Below are 16,504 nucleotides of genomic sequence, written 5' to 3'. Positions count from 1 at the left end.
TGATAAAGTACAATGTCTCCAGAGTAGCTCAATAGTCCTGTGGATGTGGTGAGGATAAACGTAGAAAAAAAACAGAAAAATGCTCCATCTTAATATTAATCTAAGGAACACAAATTAAAATAATAACGGGATGCCACTTGTCAACTAACAAACAGGCCAAGATCAAGCAGAATAATGTGTTTCATTGAGCAGGCTATGGGGGAAATTTTTTTTAAAAAATACACTCCTAGTGGAAACACAAAGTACCATAATCTTTCTGGCAATACAAATCAGAAGACTTAAAAATGTATGGACCTTTGACTAAGCAATTCCACTTCTAGGAATATATCTTAGAAATAATTAATGATATGTGCAATAATGTATTATAAAGATGCTAAGGTATATTTATAATAATTAAAAACAATTTAAATTTCATCAGCACAGGACTGTATAAAAGAAATGGCTCATATGATAGAACATAATAAAAATCAAGCTATACAAGATTTTTCCAGTTTTCAAAAGGAAGGTTTATTTAACAAGTTTCACTTAGTACAATACATCTAATGGAAATCACAATACAAGGAAAGATTTAAACCAAAGCCTCAGAATTTCATACAAACGACATGACCAAACTCCTAAGTATTGGTATTACATCTCAAAATTGTCCCAGAGCGTTTTTTTTAAAAAAAAGTAAAAGTGTACACTCACGTGCCTTATAGGATATTAAACCGAAAAGCTAGAATTAACAAACATGCCAAATGTTTTCACTTTAAATCGTAGACACAGCTCCTATATTTGAGTTTTACAGAAAAGCATGTTTCTCAACATGCATCCAAAGTTTTCAGTGTATTGTGGTATAAGAGCAACATTTAACATAAGTGAAATTGCTTTAACCTAAATACGCTTACTGCTTAGGTACACTCCTACAACATAACTAACTTGAGGAAAGCTGAAAGTTGTTTTAACAGTTATGGTCAATACTGAACTTTGTTATTACATCCTAGGTGAATGTTTCAGTGTTCAAAATTACTGAGCTTGAAGTTTTAAAACAATCTTGACTTCCACTTTACAGTAAGCATGAATCACAAGCCTGTAATGCAAAACCGTTAAACTTAATTTTTGTTTGTTTTCTTAAAAAAAAAGGAGAAAGCAAAAGGAAGAAAGGAAGGAAGAAAGAAAGAAAGAAAGAAAGAGGGAGGGAGGGAGGGAGGGAGGGAGGAAAAAGAAAAGGAAGCTAGCTGACCAAGAGTGATCAGAATCAACGATATTTCCCATCTACCAATCATACTGGATATGCCTGACATCATTCCTATTCTAGTCAACTCCCATAAATGCACGGCTGTTATTTGTTGCTGTTTAGTACTCCTTCTCTAAGCGAGGTTTGATTGATAGTCACTGGAGTTTTCCTGCAGAACTTGGTCATATCCACTCATACTGCTCTGACCACCATAACCACCTCCGTAACCACCACTCAGCTGCTGGCTAGCAGGACCTCCGTAACTAGACTGGTTGGATATGCCCATCCCTCCCATCATTTGGCTACCATAAGCACCACCACTTGCCCCTGCTGTAGAATTCAAAAAGAGCTCTACGTAGCTGTGATCATAAGCACCCCCACTTGTGCCTGCGGTAGAATTCAAGAAGAGCTCCACGTATCTGTGTTGCATGTTAGCTTTGTCTTTTGCCATAGCTGCCACAGCATCTTCATGAGTAGCAAATTCAACATCTGCCTCACCAGTAACTCTGCCATCGGGTCCAATTTCAATGTGTACTCTCATGGGGTTAAGAGGTGAGAAAAAATTGTAAATATCATTCTCAGTGGCTCTGTAAGGTAATCCCCTCATGTGTACACAGTGCCCTGTGGTGCTCTGAAAACTGGACCCACCATCTCCATATCTATGATCAGACATTCCTGAAAAACAGTAATTGAGGTCTCTTCCAAATCTATCAGACCCAAAGCCATACCCATCATTATAGCCACCATAGTCATCATAGCCTCCATACCCTCCACCATAGGCACCCCGCCTCATCCTTTCAAACCCAGCCCCTCTGCCAATGCTATTATACCCCCTGCCAGCCCCTGGCCTATCATAGGGACCCGGCCGCTGCATAGCCATGAGCTTTCGAGGGGGATCGTAGTGGGTTCGCACTTCAGCTCGGCTACTCTTGAAGATTTCAATGTACCTGTGCCCTATTCTTTCCTTGTGTTTCTTTAAGGCCTTTTCAGCTATCTCCTGTGAAGCAAACTGCACAAAGGCCTCCCCTGTGCTCCGCCCCTGAAAGTCCACCGGCAGTGTCATCCCATTTGGCACAATTTCCAACCCAGAAAAGAACTGAACAATCTCTTCCTTGCTACAGCCAAATGGGAGTCCTCTAAGCCGGACGAAGCCATCATTGGCAGTATCAGGACTATTTGGACCTGTATGCTTCAACACCCAATCCATTTCAACACTGTTGGACTTGAACACTTCAACGTATCTGTGTCCCATGGTTTCTCTGTCCTTCTTCAGAGCCAATTTCACTTCATCTTCGGACTCAAGTTCGACAAACGCTTCACCACTTGGTCTGCCTTCTCTGGTGTAGATGAAACGAATACCTGATGTGCCATTTTGGATTTTGCAATCGGAGAAGAAGCGCATCACTTCATCAGCTGAGCAGGACCAGGGCAGGCCCCTGACCTTCACCACGAACCCCTCCCTGCCTTCTGTGCTCAGCATCATGGTGACTGTTGGGCTCTTGCTGGCAGGCTCGGTTCAGTGTAATTTCGGTGTAGCTGAAAAAAAATTAAGACTAATTGTCATGGAAAAATGTTCACAATACAGTAAGAGAAAAAACCAAACTATTAACAGAAAGCTCAATTACGCTGATAGCTTTTTTGTAAGGCATCTGTATAAACAAAAAGACTTCACCAAATTTCTAAGTCATTCATTCAACAACTATTTATTTGATACTTATTATGTGCTGGATACCATTAATGGTGGCTATTTCTGTACGGTGAGATTATGGGAGCTTTCTGTTTCAGAGAATGTTTTCTTTGGCCATTTCTGTATGTTCTAAGTTTTCCACATTGATCATATATAAACACATAGTCAGAAAAGATATACAAAAGATGAAAAGATATACAAAGTGAATGGCAAGTGGAAGACGTCAAGAAAGATGGTTATATCTGATTACATAAAAATGAAAAACTTCGTTACATCAAAAGATTAAACATAAAAGACAAACAATACACTTCAGAAGATACCTACAACAAATACTATCCTCATTATATTAAAAAACTCATACAAATTAATAAAATCACGGAAATATTAAGGCCAAAGAGGTAAGTGGAAAAAAGACATTATAGAGCATTCACACCTTCATTTTACATTTTTCAGTTGCCAGGTCCAGTACTTGGCTCTGGCATACAAGGTTCAATAAGCCCAGAAAGGGCTTATGGTCCTACAGAGGCACTGTACATCTTTACTAAAGACAAAAAGGGCAAATAAACATTATCCCTGCTATGACATAATTCTGTGCAGGGTGAAAGGGTGTTATAAAGCAGGGACTGGTTGGTCAATTCTATCAGTATAGAATGGTTAAATGAAAGGACTACCTGGTTCAGGGATCTCCAAATTCTTAAAATTATGATGGAGCATAAAATAGAAGGAGGCAAGGCAAGAGATAAGGCTGACTAGGTAGAGATCGATCCAGGAGTTCTTTTGAGACAGACAAAGGCTAAGGACATTTTAAGGGTTTTAAACAGGAGACTGAGGGGAGAAAAGTGAGGAGAGGGAAGTGAAGGGAGGAAAAAGAAGGAAAGTGAGGGGAGGAGAGTGAAGTAATCAGAACCTTTCAGAAAGATCACCATGGCAACAGTGTGGCAGTCACAGAGGGGATTGGGGTGACACTAGCAAGAGCAGTTAGAACTCTGTCTCTTAGAGATATGTTAAGGGATTCACCTAAGGCAACAGCAGTTTAAAAAAAGGGGGGAGGAAAGATATGATCTACACATTCAAAGCAGTGGACTCTGTGGGACTTGGTTAACAGATTAAATATACCAGCAATACAGATGTGAAGATACAGGAGAAGAGTCTGGGAAATGTTCAAACCTCATCAGTCATCAGAAATACAAGTTAAAACCAGAATTAACTGCCATTTTTCACCCATCAACATAGTGAAGTTAAGCAGGGAGGATAAGTCAATACTGATATTCAGGGTTCACAAACTAATATACTCCCAGAGGAGTGAAAGTTCATACAGTATCTCTGGAAAGCAATTTGGAAATATGTATCGCACCTTTTGATACAGTAAACCCACTTCCAGTTATGTGCCCTAAGGAGAGGATCTGAAATTCAGACAAAGATTTATGGAGCTATATATTCTTTGAAAGGTATTTTACTAAGAAAGATAAAATATTACACACTTTAAAAATTATAAAACTAATAACATGAGAAATTACTTATGCTGTAATCTTAAGTGACCCAAGATCATAACTGTTTTATAATCTCAACTATGAAAAAGATATATGTTCACATATCCTTTGATCATGCTAGAATTCCTTTCATGAACCTGGTCAACAGAAATACTCACAAATGTTCACTGCCACACTGTTAGCAATGGCAGAAAATTAGAAACCTTATTATCCATCAATAGGGGGATGGCTGAGTGAATTATATTTTATCCTTAAAACAGAATGCTGTGCAGCTGTTTAAAAAAAAATCTGCCCTGACCTAGGAAGATTTCCAAAATATATTAAATGAAGGAACATGTAGAGTATGATCCTGCTTATTTTAAAATATAAGCAGGCACATATATATGTATGCAAATTCACAGAAGTTCTGGAAGCATTTAAGTTGTTTTCTGAGAAAATGAACACTGGCAGGTAGGAAGAGTGTAGTGGAATTTCACTGTTTATCCTATATACTTCTAAATAGTTTAATTTTTAAAAGTCACTGTAATTGGAATTAAAAAGACAATGTTACAAAAGTACATGCATGGGGAATATGTCACATGTTAATAGTGGCTACTCTAGGTGGTAGGTTTATAGCTTTCTCAACTTTCTTTTTCAATTTTTTGTGCATTCTTAATTTTCTACAGAGTAATCACTTTTATTTCAGCAAAAAAATAACAGAAAACAAATTTAAATGTTTACTTTTCTGGGATTTAGTATAGCAAATTTGATAAAATTTTCAAATTTTGTATGTGCCTGGCTTATCTGACATGGTCTGGGAACACTGGGCCTCTTGGAAAGAAAGTACAAAGTGTACTAACTGCCCTAAAACTACACTGAGGATTCAAGTCAACATTCACTAATTGCCTATTATGTACCTAGAACACTGCACGTGCAGTGATAACAGTCTTCCTATAGACCTTTTTAGGTCTGAGTGACAGATTAACGCCCTGGTTTTTGCTTGCCTTATCTCTTGGACGACCCATCCCATTTAATGTCCCTGCAGCCCTCTAGGCCTTAACATCCCCTCTGTGGTGGCAGGGAGGTTCTGCTTCATCACTGTGTCTCCTGGGAAGGCCACGAGGACTCTGTTGCCTGAAGTAGGAACCAGGATTCCATTTGTGAGTTAAGAATTTGTGCATTTATGTGTGTGTTATATACAGATGTTTTACAGACCAAAATGCTGAGTAGTTATCTCCGAGTGATGAATTACGTGTATTTTTTAAAATTTATAGCATACTATTATTTTTCCAAAGTCCAAAATTGAACACGTAGATTGTTATAAGCCGAAAAATAAACGTTATTTAAATATTTAATTCAGTAAAAAAAAATTCATCGGGCGCCTCGGTCAGGCACGCAGCATTTGCCTAGATGTGCCTCCCCCTACAGACAGACAGACAGACAATCAGGCACTGGAGACTGGGTGCCTGAATGGACGGACCAGCATTCAGGCCACTGGACTCAAGATCTGTTTTTCCTAATCCAGGGACGTGGTTTTCAAATGCTTTCCAGCTTACGGTTTCTCTTAAGGGTCCTTTGAGACCCGCCCAGACAGATAGATATACAAAAAACACAGACACAGTCACGAGCGTCCACCATTTCCCCACCAGGCGCAGCAAAGGCGGCTTCCCGGCACTGAGATGGGGGGAGGGGGGTGCGGGGGAGGGGAAAGCAGGGAACGAAAAAGGCGGAGGCGGCCCGCGGACCCCGCTTTGGTCTGCATCATCACCACCCCCGGGTCCCCGTTTCCCACCCACACACCAACCTCTAACGATACCGGATAATTTTCCTCTTTCTTCCCTCAAACGGCTTATAGCGAGACGGTAGACGACGACCAGAACTACTTCTGCTCACGTAAGCGTTTGGTCACGTGAGGATCTACGTCATGTGAGATCTGGGTCACGTGAGCACCGCTCGGCTCTAACTCGGGATTATTAAAGTGCCGCACTTCCTTCTGGTACGAAAATAGGGCGGGTCGATATCCAGAAAGAGAGAGAGTGGTTGGTGGCGTCGCGTCTTCTATGACTGGTCATTGGTCCGCCTCTGGTGATAACCGTCCCAGTTGCCGGAGAAACAATCGGGTCAGGGCTTAATAACTCACCGGTGATTGGTGATGAGGACGAAAGCGGGTTCCCCGGGCCGCCTCTGCCTTTTTAGCTCTTAAGGTTAAATTTAAAAGCCCAGGTGACTCGTGGAAATCTGTGCTGCATGATGACAGCGACGGTGAAGCTGGTGAGCAGAGTCCGGCGGCTGGGCTGCGTGCTGGCCTTTTGCTTCCTGGCCCTGTTTCTCTGGGGGCTCCCTGGGGCCCGGGCCCTCGACAATGGCTTGGCGATGACCCCTACCATGGGCTGGCTGCACTGGGAGCGCTTCATGTGCAACGTGAACTGCCAAGAAGAGCCGGATTCCTGTGTCAGGTATCAGCGATATTGGGTACCCGCTTCCCTTCGTCTTTCCGTGTATTTTTCTGGCTGTGTTTGGAGGGGTGGAGGGTCTCAGCGAAAAAATTTGAGCCCGAGGGAGAGCTCCCCTGTTGCTGCTGCTTTTTTATCCCCAGCAGACTGCCCTGGATGGGGACTAGTCCTAAATTCTCTCCATGTGACCCCTCTTGGCGTGGGAGTCCGGCCAGCGACCTCTGCTTCTCCACCTCTCTCTGCTTGATCATCCAACTAAGGACTTTCTCCATTTACCATCCAGTTCCGTTCAGACCCTTATTGAGAGCTGCTGCTCTGTCTCTGCCGGGTACTAGCAGTGAGGACAGCTGTGGTGAGTAGGAGAGACAGAGGACTAAGACGAGTGCCGTTTCTTCCCCTTTTGGGGTCACGGGTTCCTTGGCTGTAACTGGAGGGAATTTAGAGTGACCACGGAGTCTCTGAGATCTCCCCACCCCGTAGCCCTTGGGTATGGCATGTGCTTGGAAGGTTGAAGTGGAGGATCTTTATCTGTGGAAGGTGGATAAGACAGGTATTGATCCTTTCTGACCCACACATCCCTCGTCTGTAAATTGGGAAAACAACTCATCTCAGGGAACGACTCTGAGGTTAGGTAAAATAGTTCTTATCTCACACAGGTTGGCTTTCAATTAGATAACCCATTTAAAGGACAAAGTACAATGCAGTACCAGACTCCTCAATTAGGCATATAGAAGAAATGTTCTTAACCTGGAATCCATGGGAAAATTAATGCAAATCTGCAAATATGAGTATGTATGTTTTTCTGAAGAGAGGATCTTGAGCTTTGTTCACATTCTCAAAGGGATCCGTGACCTAGAAACAGTTAAGAATCACTGATAGATATTGTTTAAAACATAATAAAGACACCCTTGTTGCAAAGGCCCCTCTGTAAGCAGCGGTCATGGTAACATCCCAGTGGCCATAAGTTATTCCTATGAATGTCTTTACAGATGAAGTCAGGATGTTGGTCAAACATGACAATTAATTGGCTTGCTAAGTTTCAGACTAAATCCATCCATCGTGACCCTGGGGTAAATTATGGCCATCACATATTTCTTTTTTTGTCTCTTCCTTTTTTCCTAAGTGGTGGTTGTCTTATTTTTGTATCTGATTGTATAATTAATGCATGATCATGGCAAAAATTGTAGACGGTAAAGAAGAGTATAATAAAAATAAAGATTCCCCTCATTCCACCACCCAGAAATAATCATGGTTAAAATGTTAATATATGACCTTTCAATTTTTTTCTATGTAAATAAAAACAGATTTCTTTTAAAGTGATTTTCAATAAAAATGAGATCACGTTTATGTTGTGAGCAGTTAACCACAAGACTGAAGTCTACCTGCCTGGGTTCAAATTCTAGCTTATTATTACTTAGCCAGGTGATCTTGGGCAAACTAAGTACCCTTTCTAAATTAAAGAGTGAGTGCCTTTAAATAAGAGCTTTAAAAGTTAAATTGACTCTTTGCATGGTTTCTTTTCTGCAATTTGTTAGTTCCCTATTTTCCATCTGGTATGTTTGGGGTTCTTTTTGTTTGTTTACGTTTTGGTTTTTCTTTGTTTTTGGTCTATCATATGTTGTGAATACAGTGGTTCTTCTTTTTTTTTTTTTAAGCCATGCTGCACGGCTTGTGGGATCTTAGTTCCCTGACCAGGGATTGAACCTGGGCCCTCAGCAGTGAAAGTGTGGAGTCCTAACCACTGGACCACCAGGGAATTCCCAATACAGTGGTTCTTGCTGTATTTTGGTTTTGATATTTATGTGTCAAACATCAGGTTTTTCCTTTATTATTTCTGGCTCCGGCATCATGCAGAGAAGGTTCTTTCCTACCTGAAGATAACATAGTCATGTATATTTTGTACTAGTATTTTTATGTGTTTTTAAAGTATTTAAATCTTTAATCCATCTGGACTTTATTCTCCTGTAAGCAGTACTACATTTAATATATACTAAATTTCATGGTATCAAATGGCTGGAAGGATCTCTTTCTGAACTTTCTCTTTGATTCCATTGATCTGTGTATTCTAATGCTAATGGTACTACACTAGCTTCATTTACATTTTGTAGACTGTTCACCGGTTTAATCTTTGAGGTGAACTTTTTGAGTCATGTTGCGAAGTTCCTTAAAAAGTCCTTTGGGGATTTGTCCAGGGTTTTATTAAATGTCTAGAAGTGTATAGGGAGAATTACCTTTTTTTTAGTATTGAGTTTTCCTATTCAAGAGTAAAAGAATGTCTCTCCATTTATCCAAATAATTTGGGAACATCATAGTTTTATTCAGATGAGCCCTGCACATAATTTTAAAATTACCTCTAGGTATTTTAGGTTTTATCTGTTGCTTTTTTGGTTTCTCTTGTGAATGGTGTCTTTTTCTCCGAATAGGTCATTGCTGATATCTAAAGAAGCTGTTGATTATGTTAACTTTGTAGTTTTACTTTAGTAAACTGTCTTCTTAATTCTAATAGCCTTTTCAATTTCATGTATTTCTCATTCCTCTTTTAATTGTTTGGCGTTCTTAGGGTAGAGGGGAAAGGAGTGAGAAGAAAAAGGGCCTAGTCCAGTTTACCTTGCATTGGTTGTGATTACTGCCAAATTATTACTGGGTTGAAAAATAAATTGCAAAACCCCAAGATGCTTAACAAATAGGAGTACCCAAGCATTTGTTTAATGAATTGTAATGATTCTTGGAATTTCTCTTTCAGTGAGAAGCTCTTTCTGCAGATAGCTGAGATCATGGCCTCAGATGGCTGGAAGGATGTAGGCTATGAGTACCTCTGCATTGATGACTGTTGGATGGCTCCCGAAAGAGATTCAGAAGGCAGACTTCAGGCAGACCCTAAACGCTTTCCTGGTGGGATCCGCCGCCTCGCTAATTATGTGAGTTTATAGATAATTCTTTTTCATTCAGGAGACTATAAGCACTTCTGTACCTAAGCTTGCTCAGAAACACTTAGAAAGTAAAATAGCTGCTGTTATCCAAACAATGGATTCTAAGGCTAATCAGGTGGAATTTTCATCCCATCAGCAGATCTATGTTTTGCAATAGTTCTTGAGGCCCATCTTGAAGGAGTTCTCCTTTTGTGGAAACAGGTGAATTCTCTAGGAGGAAAAAGGAACTTGGTTCTTGACATGTGTGCATGTATTTCCATATAAGCTTTGAGCAGCTATCACAGTGGTACTATAAACTAGAGTTTTAGAAGATAGAAGGGATATATTCTGGAGATTGTTAAAGAGTAATAGAGCTGGACACTAGTTAAAGGTAGTGAAGAGTGATACTGAGTACAATTCAGTACTACTGCAATGGGGGGAAGAGCCAAGCTCAGTCCCAAATACACCAAAGAGGAGTGGGGTTTTATAGCCAATGAGCAGATTGTGGGGGTCAGTGGATGGAAAATTACTAAGATGAGACATCAGGAGGAGGGGAATTCTTGCTAAAGGCAGGCTGAGGACTTGGACATCAAGGGTGGGGCATAAGGAATTTGATCAGATATCAAAAGGTGGGGAGATGACTTCACAGGATTCTTGCTAAAACTGGACACGGAAGACCAAGGTAGAGGCCTACGTGAGAAGAGGTTTCAGAGGGGCCTAAGGTTTGGTTAAGGAGAGTCTTTGTCCAGATAAATCTATCATTGACCTGAAAAGGTAACTTTTAAGATCCCATCAGAGCCCGCACACCACAACAAAGAGTAGCCCCTGCTCGCCACAACTAGAGAAAGCCCACGCACAGCAACAAAGACCCAACACAGCCAAAAATAAATAAATTTATAACAAAAAAAGATCCCATCAGAGGAAGATTAGAGCAACTGAAAACTTTCCCTTCAGTTCTATGCTATAGTTACATGTATAGTTTGAACTCAGCAGAATTGGAGACTTTGCTCTTTATCTTCCAACAAACTCATCTGGATAATTTTGGGGGTTTTGGGATGGGGGCAAAGCCCCCCAGTACCTGGTGAAGTGTACTGGTCTCTGCCTCCAGCCTGGAGTGGTTCTCTCTACTTCATGATTGCCCTTCTACTGAGGTGACTCTTCTCTCATTTCAGGTCCATAGCAAAGGACTCAAGCTAGGGATTTATGCAGATGTTGGAAATAAAACCTGTGCAGGCTTCCCTGGGAGTTTTGGATACTATGACATTGATGCCAAGACCTTTGCTGACTGGGGAGTAGATCTGCTAAAATTTGACGGTTGTTACTGTGACAGTATAAAACATTTGGCAGATGGTATGTTTCATTCAAAAGATTTATTAGTTAGCCATGAGCAAAGGGCAGAACTTTGAGGCCAAGGTAGCTGAGCATCCAAAGTACTAATCCTAACGTTGGAAATACCCAGTCACAATACTGGAAATAATTATTCTCAATGTGCCAGAGCTCCTGCCTCTTCTCTTCTTGCAGTTTGTCCATGCATTTGTTCATTCACGCATGTAAAATCCACATGTGCCTAACCACAGCTAATACCATGCACTTTTAATTCAAGAGGGCTCTGAGTTAATTACAAATAGTAATTGTAACTCTCCATCCATCACTTGGAAAAGCATCCAGAATGTCAAACAGTCACAGAGAGAGGAGCATCTTCATTCCTGCCTCTCCTCAATATATGCACCATCCCACACTGTCTCCTTGGAACAATCCCAGCAGTCTGTGCAGTACTACGCACAGTGTAAGCACAGAGCAGTCACCTGTCTCTGCTGCTGGTTTAAAATATAAACATGGCCCTTCCAGGCAGCCTCTTTTAAAAATATACAGCCCCAGCTGGAAATTCCCTTCTTTCCCTTATTTTACACATTGTTTTCTCATACAGGTTATAAGCACATGTCCTTGGCCCTGAACAGGACTGGCAGAAGCATTGTGTACTCCTGTGAGTGGCCCCTTTATATGTGGCCCATTTTTAAGGTGAGCTAGTGAGCACAGAATCCAATAGAGCCTTGCTGATTTTCAGAACTCAAGAACAAAGGAGACGAAGGTCCCTGTCAAAGCCCAACCTTACTTAACACTCTCATCCTACCATCTCTCCCAGGATCCACCCACTTCTCACCATCCCCACTGCTATAATTGGAGACTAAGCTACCATCAATTGGGAAGCCAGTCATCTTTGATTCTTCCTTTTGTCTCTCGGTTCCCAACCTATCCACCAGCAATCCTCTTAGTACTATCTACAAACTATATCCTGAATCAGCCCACTTCATTATCATGTTAACCTATTCAGTTTCCTTCTAAGGGCTTAGCACTATATGGAATTATTTGTTGATTTGCCTATTGTCTGTCTCCTCCATTAGAATGTAAGCTCCAGGAGGGCAGGGACCTTGTCTGACTTTATCACTGTATCCCTACCATATGGTAAGTGTTGAATAATTATTTATGGAATGAATCCCTGTTGTCTCCTTCTAATCTCTGCAAAATTCTCTCACCTCTTTCTCAACATCTTAAACCTCAGATATCCCACCTGCCTATCTACAAACTTTTATTCATTCCTTCAACAAATTATATGCCTAGGATTCAAATTGCCTTATCATATGCTTGCTAAGTCCTGTGTAATTTGCAGGTTTTACTTATTAAAATCATTTTAGTTATTTTTTTATTGAAGTATAGTTGATTTACAATATTATATTAGGAGATCGTTGTATTTATTTCTGATTATAAAAGGAAATACATGTTCATTTTGGAAAAGTTTGAAAATACAGTGAAGTGTGACAAAAATTAAAATCTTCCATAATCCCAGTACAGTAGTCCCCCCATCCATGGTTTTGCTTTCTGCAGTTTCAGTTACCCACAGTCAACTGCAATCTGAAAATATTAAATGGAAAATTCCACAAATAAACAATTCATAAGTTTTAAATTGCACACCATTCTGAGTAGCATGATAAAATCTCGCACCATCCCACTCCATCCCGCCTGGGACGTGAATCATCCTTTTGTCCAGCGTATGCATGCTGTGTACGCTACCCACTGGTTAATACCTGTAGAGGAAAAAATGTAGTATATATACAGTTTGGTACTATCCGCGGTTTCAGGCAACCACTGGGAGTCTTGGAATGTATCTCCCGCAGATAAGGGGGGACTACTGTACCTAGTTACCGTTTGGTAAATTTCCAGCAAGAACAGTGTTAAAGCCATTTTAAGTAAGATTTTAAGTTATATAGCCTACTTCTGAAGCAAACTTCTTACAACGAAATTCCATTATAATAAGGATTTAGCTCTCCTCATGGAGACCTTTAATCTGTAAACTAAAGAGGCTACGAGAGCCTTTTTTAAACATGATTGTTTTCCTATCACAAGAATATTAGTAGAAAGTAAACAGAGGAGTTATCTCTGTTTTCACAGCCCAATTACACAGAAATCCGAGAGTACTGCAATCACTGGAGAAATTTTGCTGATGTTTATGATTCTTGGCAAAGTATAAGGAGTATCTTGGACTGGACAACTTCTAACCAGGAGAGCATTGTTCCTGTCGCAGGACCAGGAGGTTGGAATGATCCAGATATGGTAAGAAACTGAGCCCTCCTGTTCAAGCTCCTGCAGTGGACCTGTTTCCTACTTGACACTCAAGATAAATCAGAAGGGAGAAGTTCCTGGGAGCAGGCTTTATGTGAGAGTACTCAGAGCAGGGTGCCCTGGAAGGTGACTTGTCTGTATGTCTAGGCAACTTTAAGAATGTTTTGTCTTATCTCACTTGAATTCTTTTTTTAAAAATCTATTTATTATTTATTTGGTTGAGCCAGGTCTTAGTTGCAGCAGGTGGGCTCCTTAGTTGCGGCTTGCAGGCTCCTTAGTTGTGGCAGGCTGGCTCCTTAGTTGTGGCAGGCTGGCTCCTTAGTTGTGACATGCATATGGGATCTAGTTCCCTGACAAGGGATCGAACCCAGGCCCCCGGCGTTGGGAGTGTGGAGTCTTAACCACTGTGCCACCAGGGAAGTCCCTCACTTGAATTCTTCATTCTTTGTCCCAGTTGGTGATTGGCAACTTTGGCCTCAGCCGGGATCAGCAAATAACTCAGATGGCCCTCTGGGCTATCATGGCAGCTCCATTACTCATGTCCAATGACCTCCGACACATCTGCCTTGAAGCCAAAGCCCTTCTTCAGGATAAGGATGTAATTGCCATCAACCAGGACCCCTTGGGCAAGCAGGGGTACCGGCTTAGAAAGGTACAGTAAATAATGTTCTATGGGACAAACTAGGAATTGGCCAGGAACATCTTCTCCTGCCTTTTAGTTTACAATTCATCCAAATGTTTATTTGGGGTGTGTATTTTTTTATAAAGTTATTTAATTAATTTATTTATTTTTGGCTGCTTTGGTTCTTTGTTGCTGTGCGTGGCTTTCTCTATTTGCGGCGAGCGGGGGTTACTCTTCGGTGCGGTGTGTGGGCTTCTCATTTTAGTGGCTTCTCTTGTTGTGGAACACGAGCTCTAGGCACGTGGGCTTCAGTAGTTGTGGCACGCGGGCTCAGTAGTTGTGGCTCACGGGCTCTAGAGCTCAGGCTCAGTAGTTGTGGCACATGGGCTTAGTTGCTCCATGGCATGTAGGATCTTCCCGGGCCAGGGCTCGAACCCGTGTCCCCTGCATTGGCAGGCGGATTCTTAACCACTACGCTACCAGGGAAGCCTGGGGTGTGTATTTTAAGATGGTTTAATATCCAAGTACCAAGTCTGTCTTGCACCTAAATCTGTTACATTGGAGGATCTGCACTGATCTTTTGAGAATGTTTTTTTTAATCTTGATATCATAATCAGTAATGAGGCTCCCTTGTGCTAATTTTTCCTAGAAGTGCTCGATAGTTCTGATTATAAGACTTAATGCCACAACTAACAAGGCAGCTTATTGCTAGTTACCAAGCTATCACACCTATTTTCTTGGCTTACTTTTCAGGAGGACAACTTTGAGGTGTGGGAACGCCCTCTCTCTAACTTAGCCTGGGCTGTGGCTATGGTAAACCTGCAGGAGATTGGTGGACCTCGTTCTTACACAATCTCTGTTACTTCCCTGGGTCAAGGACTGGCCTGTAATCCTGACTGTCTGATCACGCAGCTCCTCCCTGTGAAGAGGAAGCTTGGGTTTTATGAATGGACTTCAAGTTTAAAAACTCAAGTAAATCCCACAGGTACTGTTTTGCTTAGGCTAGAAAGAGCAAGCTAGACTGCATTAAAATGCTTCCTTTAAAATGTATTATTTTGTTGCCAAAGTGACTACCCCACTTTTGTCCACCTTCAGCTGTTCTTATTTCTTTGAGTAAAAGTTTCTACACTTGAGCTTTTTTGTTGTTGTTGCTGTACGCGGGCTTCTCACTGCTGTGGCCTCTCCCGTTGCCGAGCACAGGCTCCGGACGCGCAGGCATGTGGGATCTTCCCGGCCCGGGGCACGAACCCGTGTCCCCTGCATCGGCAGGCGGACTCTCAACCACTGCGCCACCAGGGGAGCCCCCTACACTTGAGCTTTGTGATGATTACCACTTCTAAAGCTATCTGGAGAACATTTTTGGGGAAAAGCCTTTGAACCTAATGTAAACTGCTGAGAAAATAATAGCTTAATAATATAATAAGTAAAATAATAATTTACAGACATACCTCATGTCATTGCACTTCACAAATACTGTGGGGTTTCTTTGGTTTTGGGGTTTTTTTACAAATTGAAGGTTTGTGGCAACCCTGCGTGTATCACAAGTCTGTTTGGCCCTATTTTTCCAACAGCATTTGTTCATTTTGTCTCTGTGTCACATTTTGGTAATTCCTGCAATATTTCAAACTTTTTCATTATTATTATATTTATCATGGTGATTGCAATGTTACCACTGCAAAAAAAAATTGTTTCTCTGAAGGCTTAGATGATGGCTAGCAATAAAGTATTTTTAAATTAATGTGTATACATTGTTTTTTTAGACATAATGCTATCGCAAACTTTAATAGATTACAGTATAGTTTGAACATAAGTTTTATATGCAAAAACCAAAAATTTGGTGACTACCTTTATTGGAACCAAACCCGCAATATCTGTTGCCTGTATTGGAACTATGTGCCAGGCACTATTCTAGACGCATATGGTGTAGTGACTCATTTTTATCCTCCCAACAACCCTGATGTAGGTATTTATTCACTGTAAATTACAGCCAGGATTTAAACCCAGGCTTTTAACCCTTACACTGCCACCTACTGAGGTATTAATAATTGGATGGCACTAATTATCTTGGCCTAAAGATAAAAACTACTTCCTCAGTTGAAGGGCAAAAGAATACCCCAACAGGAATAACCTTCATAAATGGACAATTTAGAGGCAACCCAACAGACATTACTGAATTTTTATGGAAGAATCTTGCCAAGAAACATACCACCTAGGTTTCCAAATCCAAGTTGTTTGCAGTCTAGATCCAACAAATGCAATTGGCTTACTTTCACCAACAATAGTTGATACATTATGACCTAAAATACTGAACCTCTGGCCAGAAGACCCCCTCCACTTTAAGATGAATTGCCTTATCTCTTGAGGTTCCATGATGAAGCAATGAACTTCAAACTGGCATATGGAGGAATGAGTTACTGAGGCAATTTCCAGATACTCTAATTCCTTGCTTTTCCTCCAATTGGTTTACCTGAGGACCAACCTGCAGTCAGTGCTTCAGGCCTGCTCCTTCCCCACCTCCCCTTGTACTGTC

General features: G+C 41.1%; 2 protein-coding genes and 1 non-coding gene across 4 annotated transcripts; 1 reads left to right on the top strand and 2 right to left on the bottom strand.

The window, feature by feature from the left end:
• Positions 1–482: 482 nt before the first annotated feature.
• Positions 483–6,333, bottom strand: HNRNPH2 (heterogeneous nuclear ribonucleoprotein H2). Of its 2 annotated transcripts, none has more exons than XM_004283503.4 (2): positions 6,177–6,333; positions 483–2,752 (listed from the first exon to the last, which is right to left on the bottom strand). In XM_004283503.4, the coding sequence occupies exon 2, from the start codon at positions 2,697–2,699 to the stop codon at positions 1,350–1,352; it is 1,350 nt and encodes a 449-aa protein (XP_004283551.1). In that variant the 5' UTR covers positions 2,700–2,752; positions 6,177–6,333; the 3' UTR covers positions 483–1,349. The 2 variants fall into 2 exon arrangements, with proteins under 2 accessions (XP_004283551.1, XP_033268342.1); XM_033412451.2 differs by having other exon boundaries at positions 6,189–6,311.
• Positions 6,334–6,403: 70 nt separating this feature from the next.
• GLA (galactosidase alpha) lies at positions 6,404–15,712 on the top strand. Its single transcript, XM_004283505.4, has 7 exons — positions 6,404–6,828; positions 9,569–9,743; positions 10,907–11,084; positions 11,662–11,753; positions 13,182–13,343; positions 13,807–14,004; positions 14,728–15,712. Exons 1-7 carry the CDS (start codon positions 6,620–6,622, stop codon positions 14,992–14,994), a joined length of 1,281 nt encoding a protein of 426 aa, XP_004283553.2. The 5' UTR covers positions 6,404–6,619; the 3' UTR covers positions 14,995–15,712.
• TRNAE-UUC (transfer RNA glutamic acid (anticodon UUC)) lies at positions 8,509–8,581 on the bottom strand. Its single transcript has one exon. It is a non-coding gene; the product is annotated as a tRNA-Glu (tRNA).
• Positions 15,713–16,504: the final 792 nt, after the last annotated feature.

Source organism: Orcinus orca, chromosome X, assembly GCF_937001465.1.
Source record: "Orcinus orca chromosome X, mOrcOrc1.1, whole genome shotgun sequence".
NCBI classification, from domain to species: Eukaryota; Metazoa; Chordata; class Mammalia; order Artiodactyla; family Delphinidae; genus Orcinus; species Orcinus orca.
Note: the sequence above shows the minus strand (reverse complement) of the source record. Positions and strands in the feature narration are given on the sequence as shown.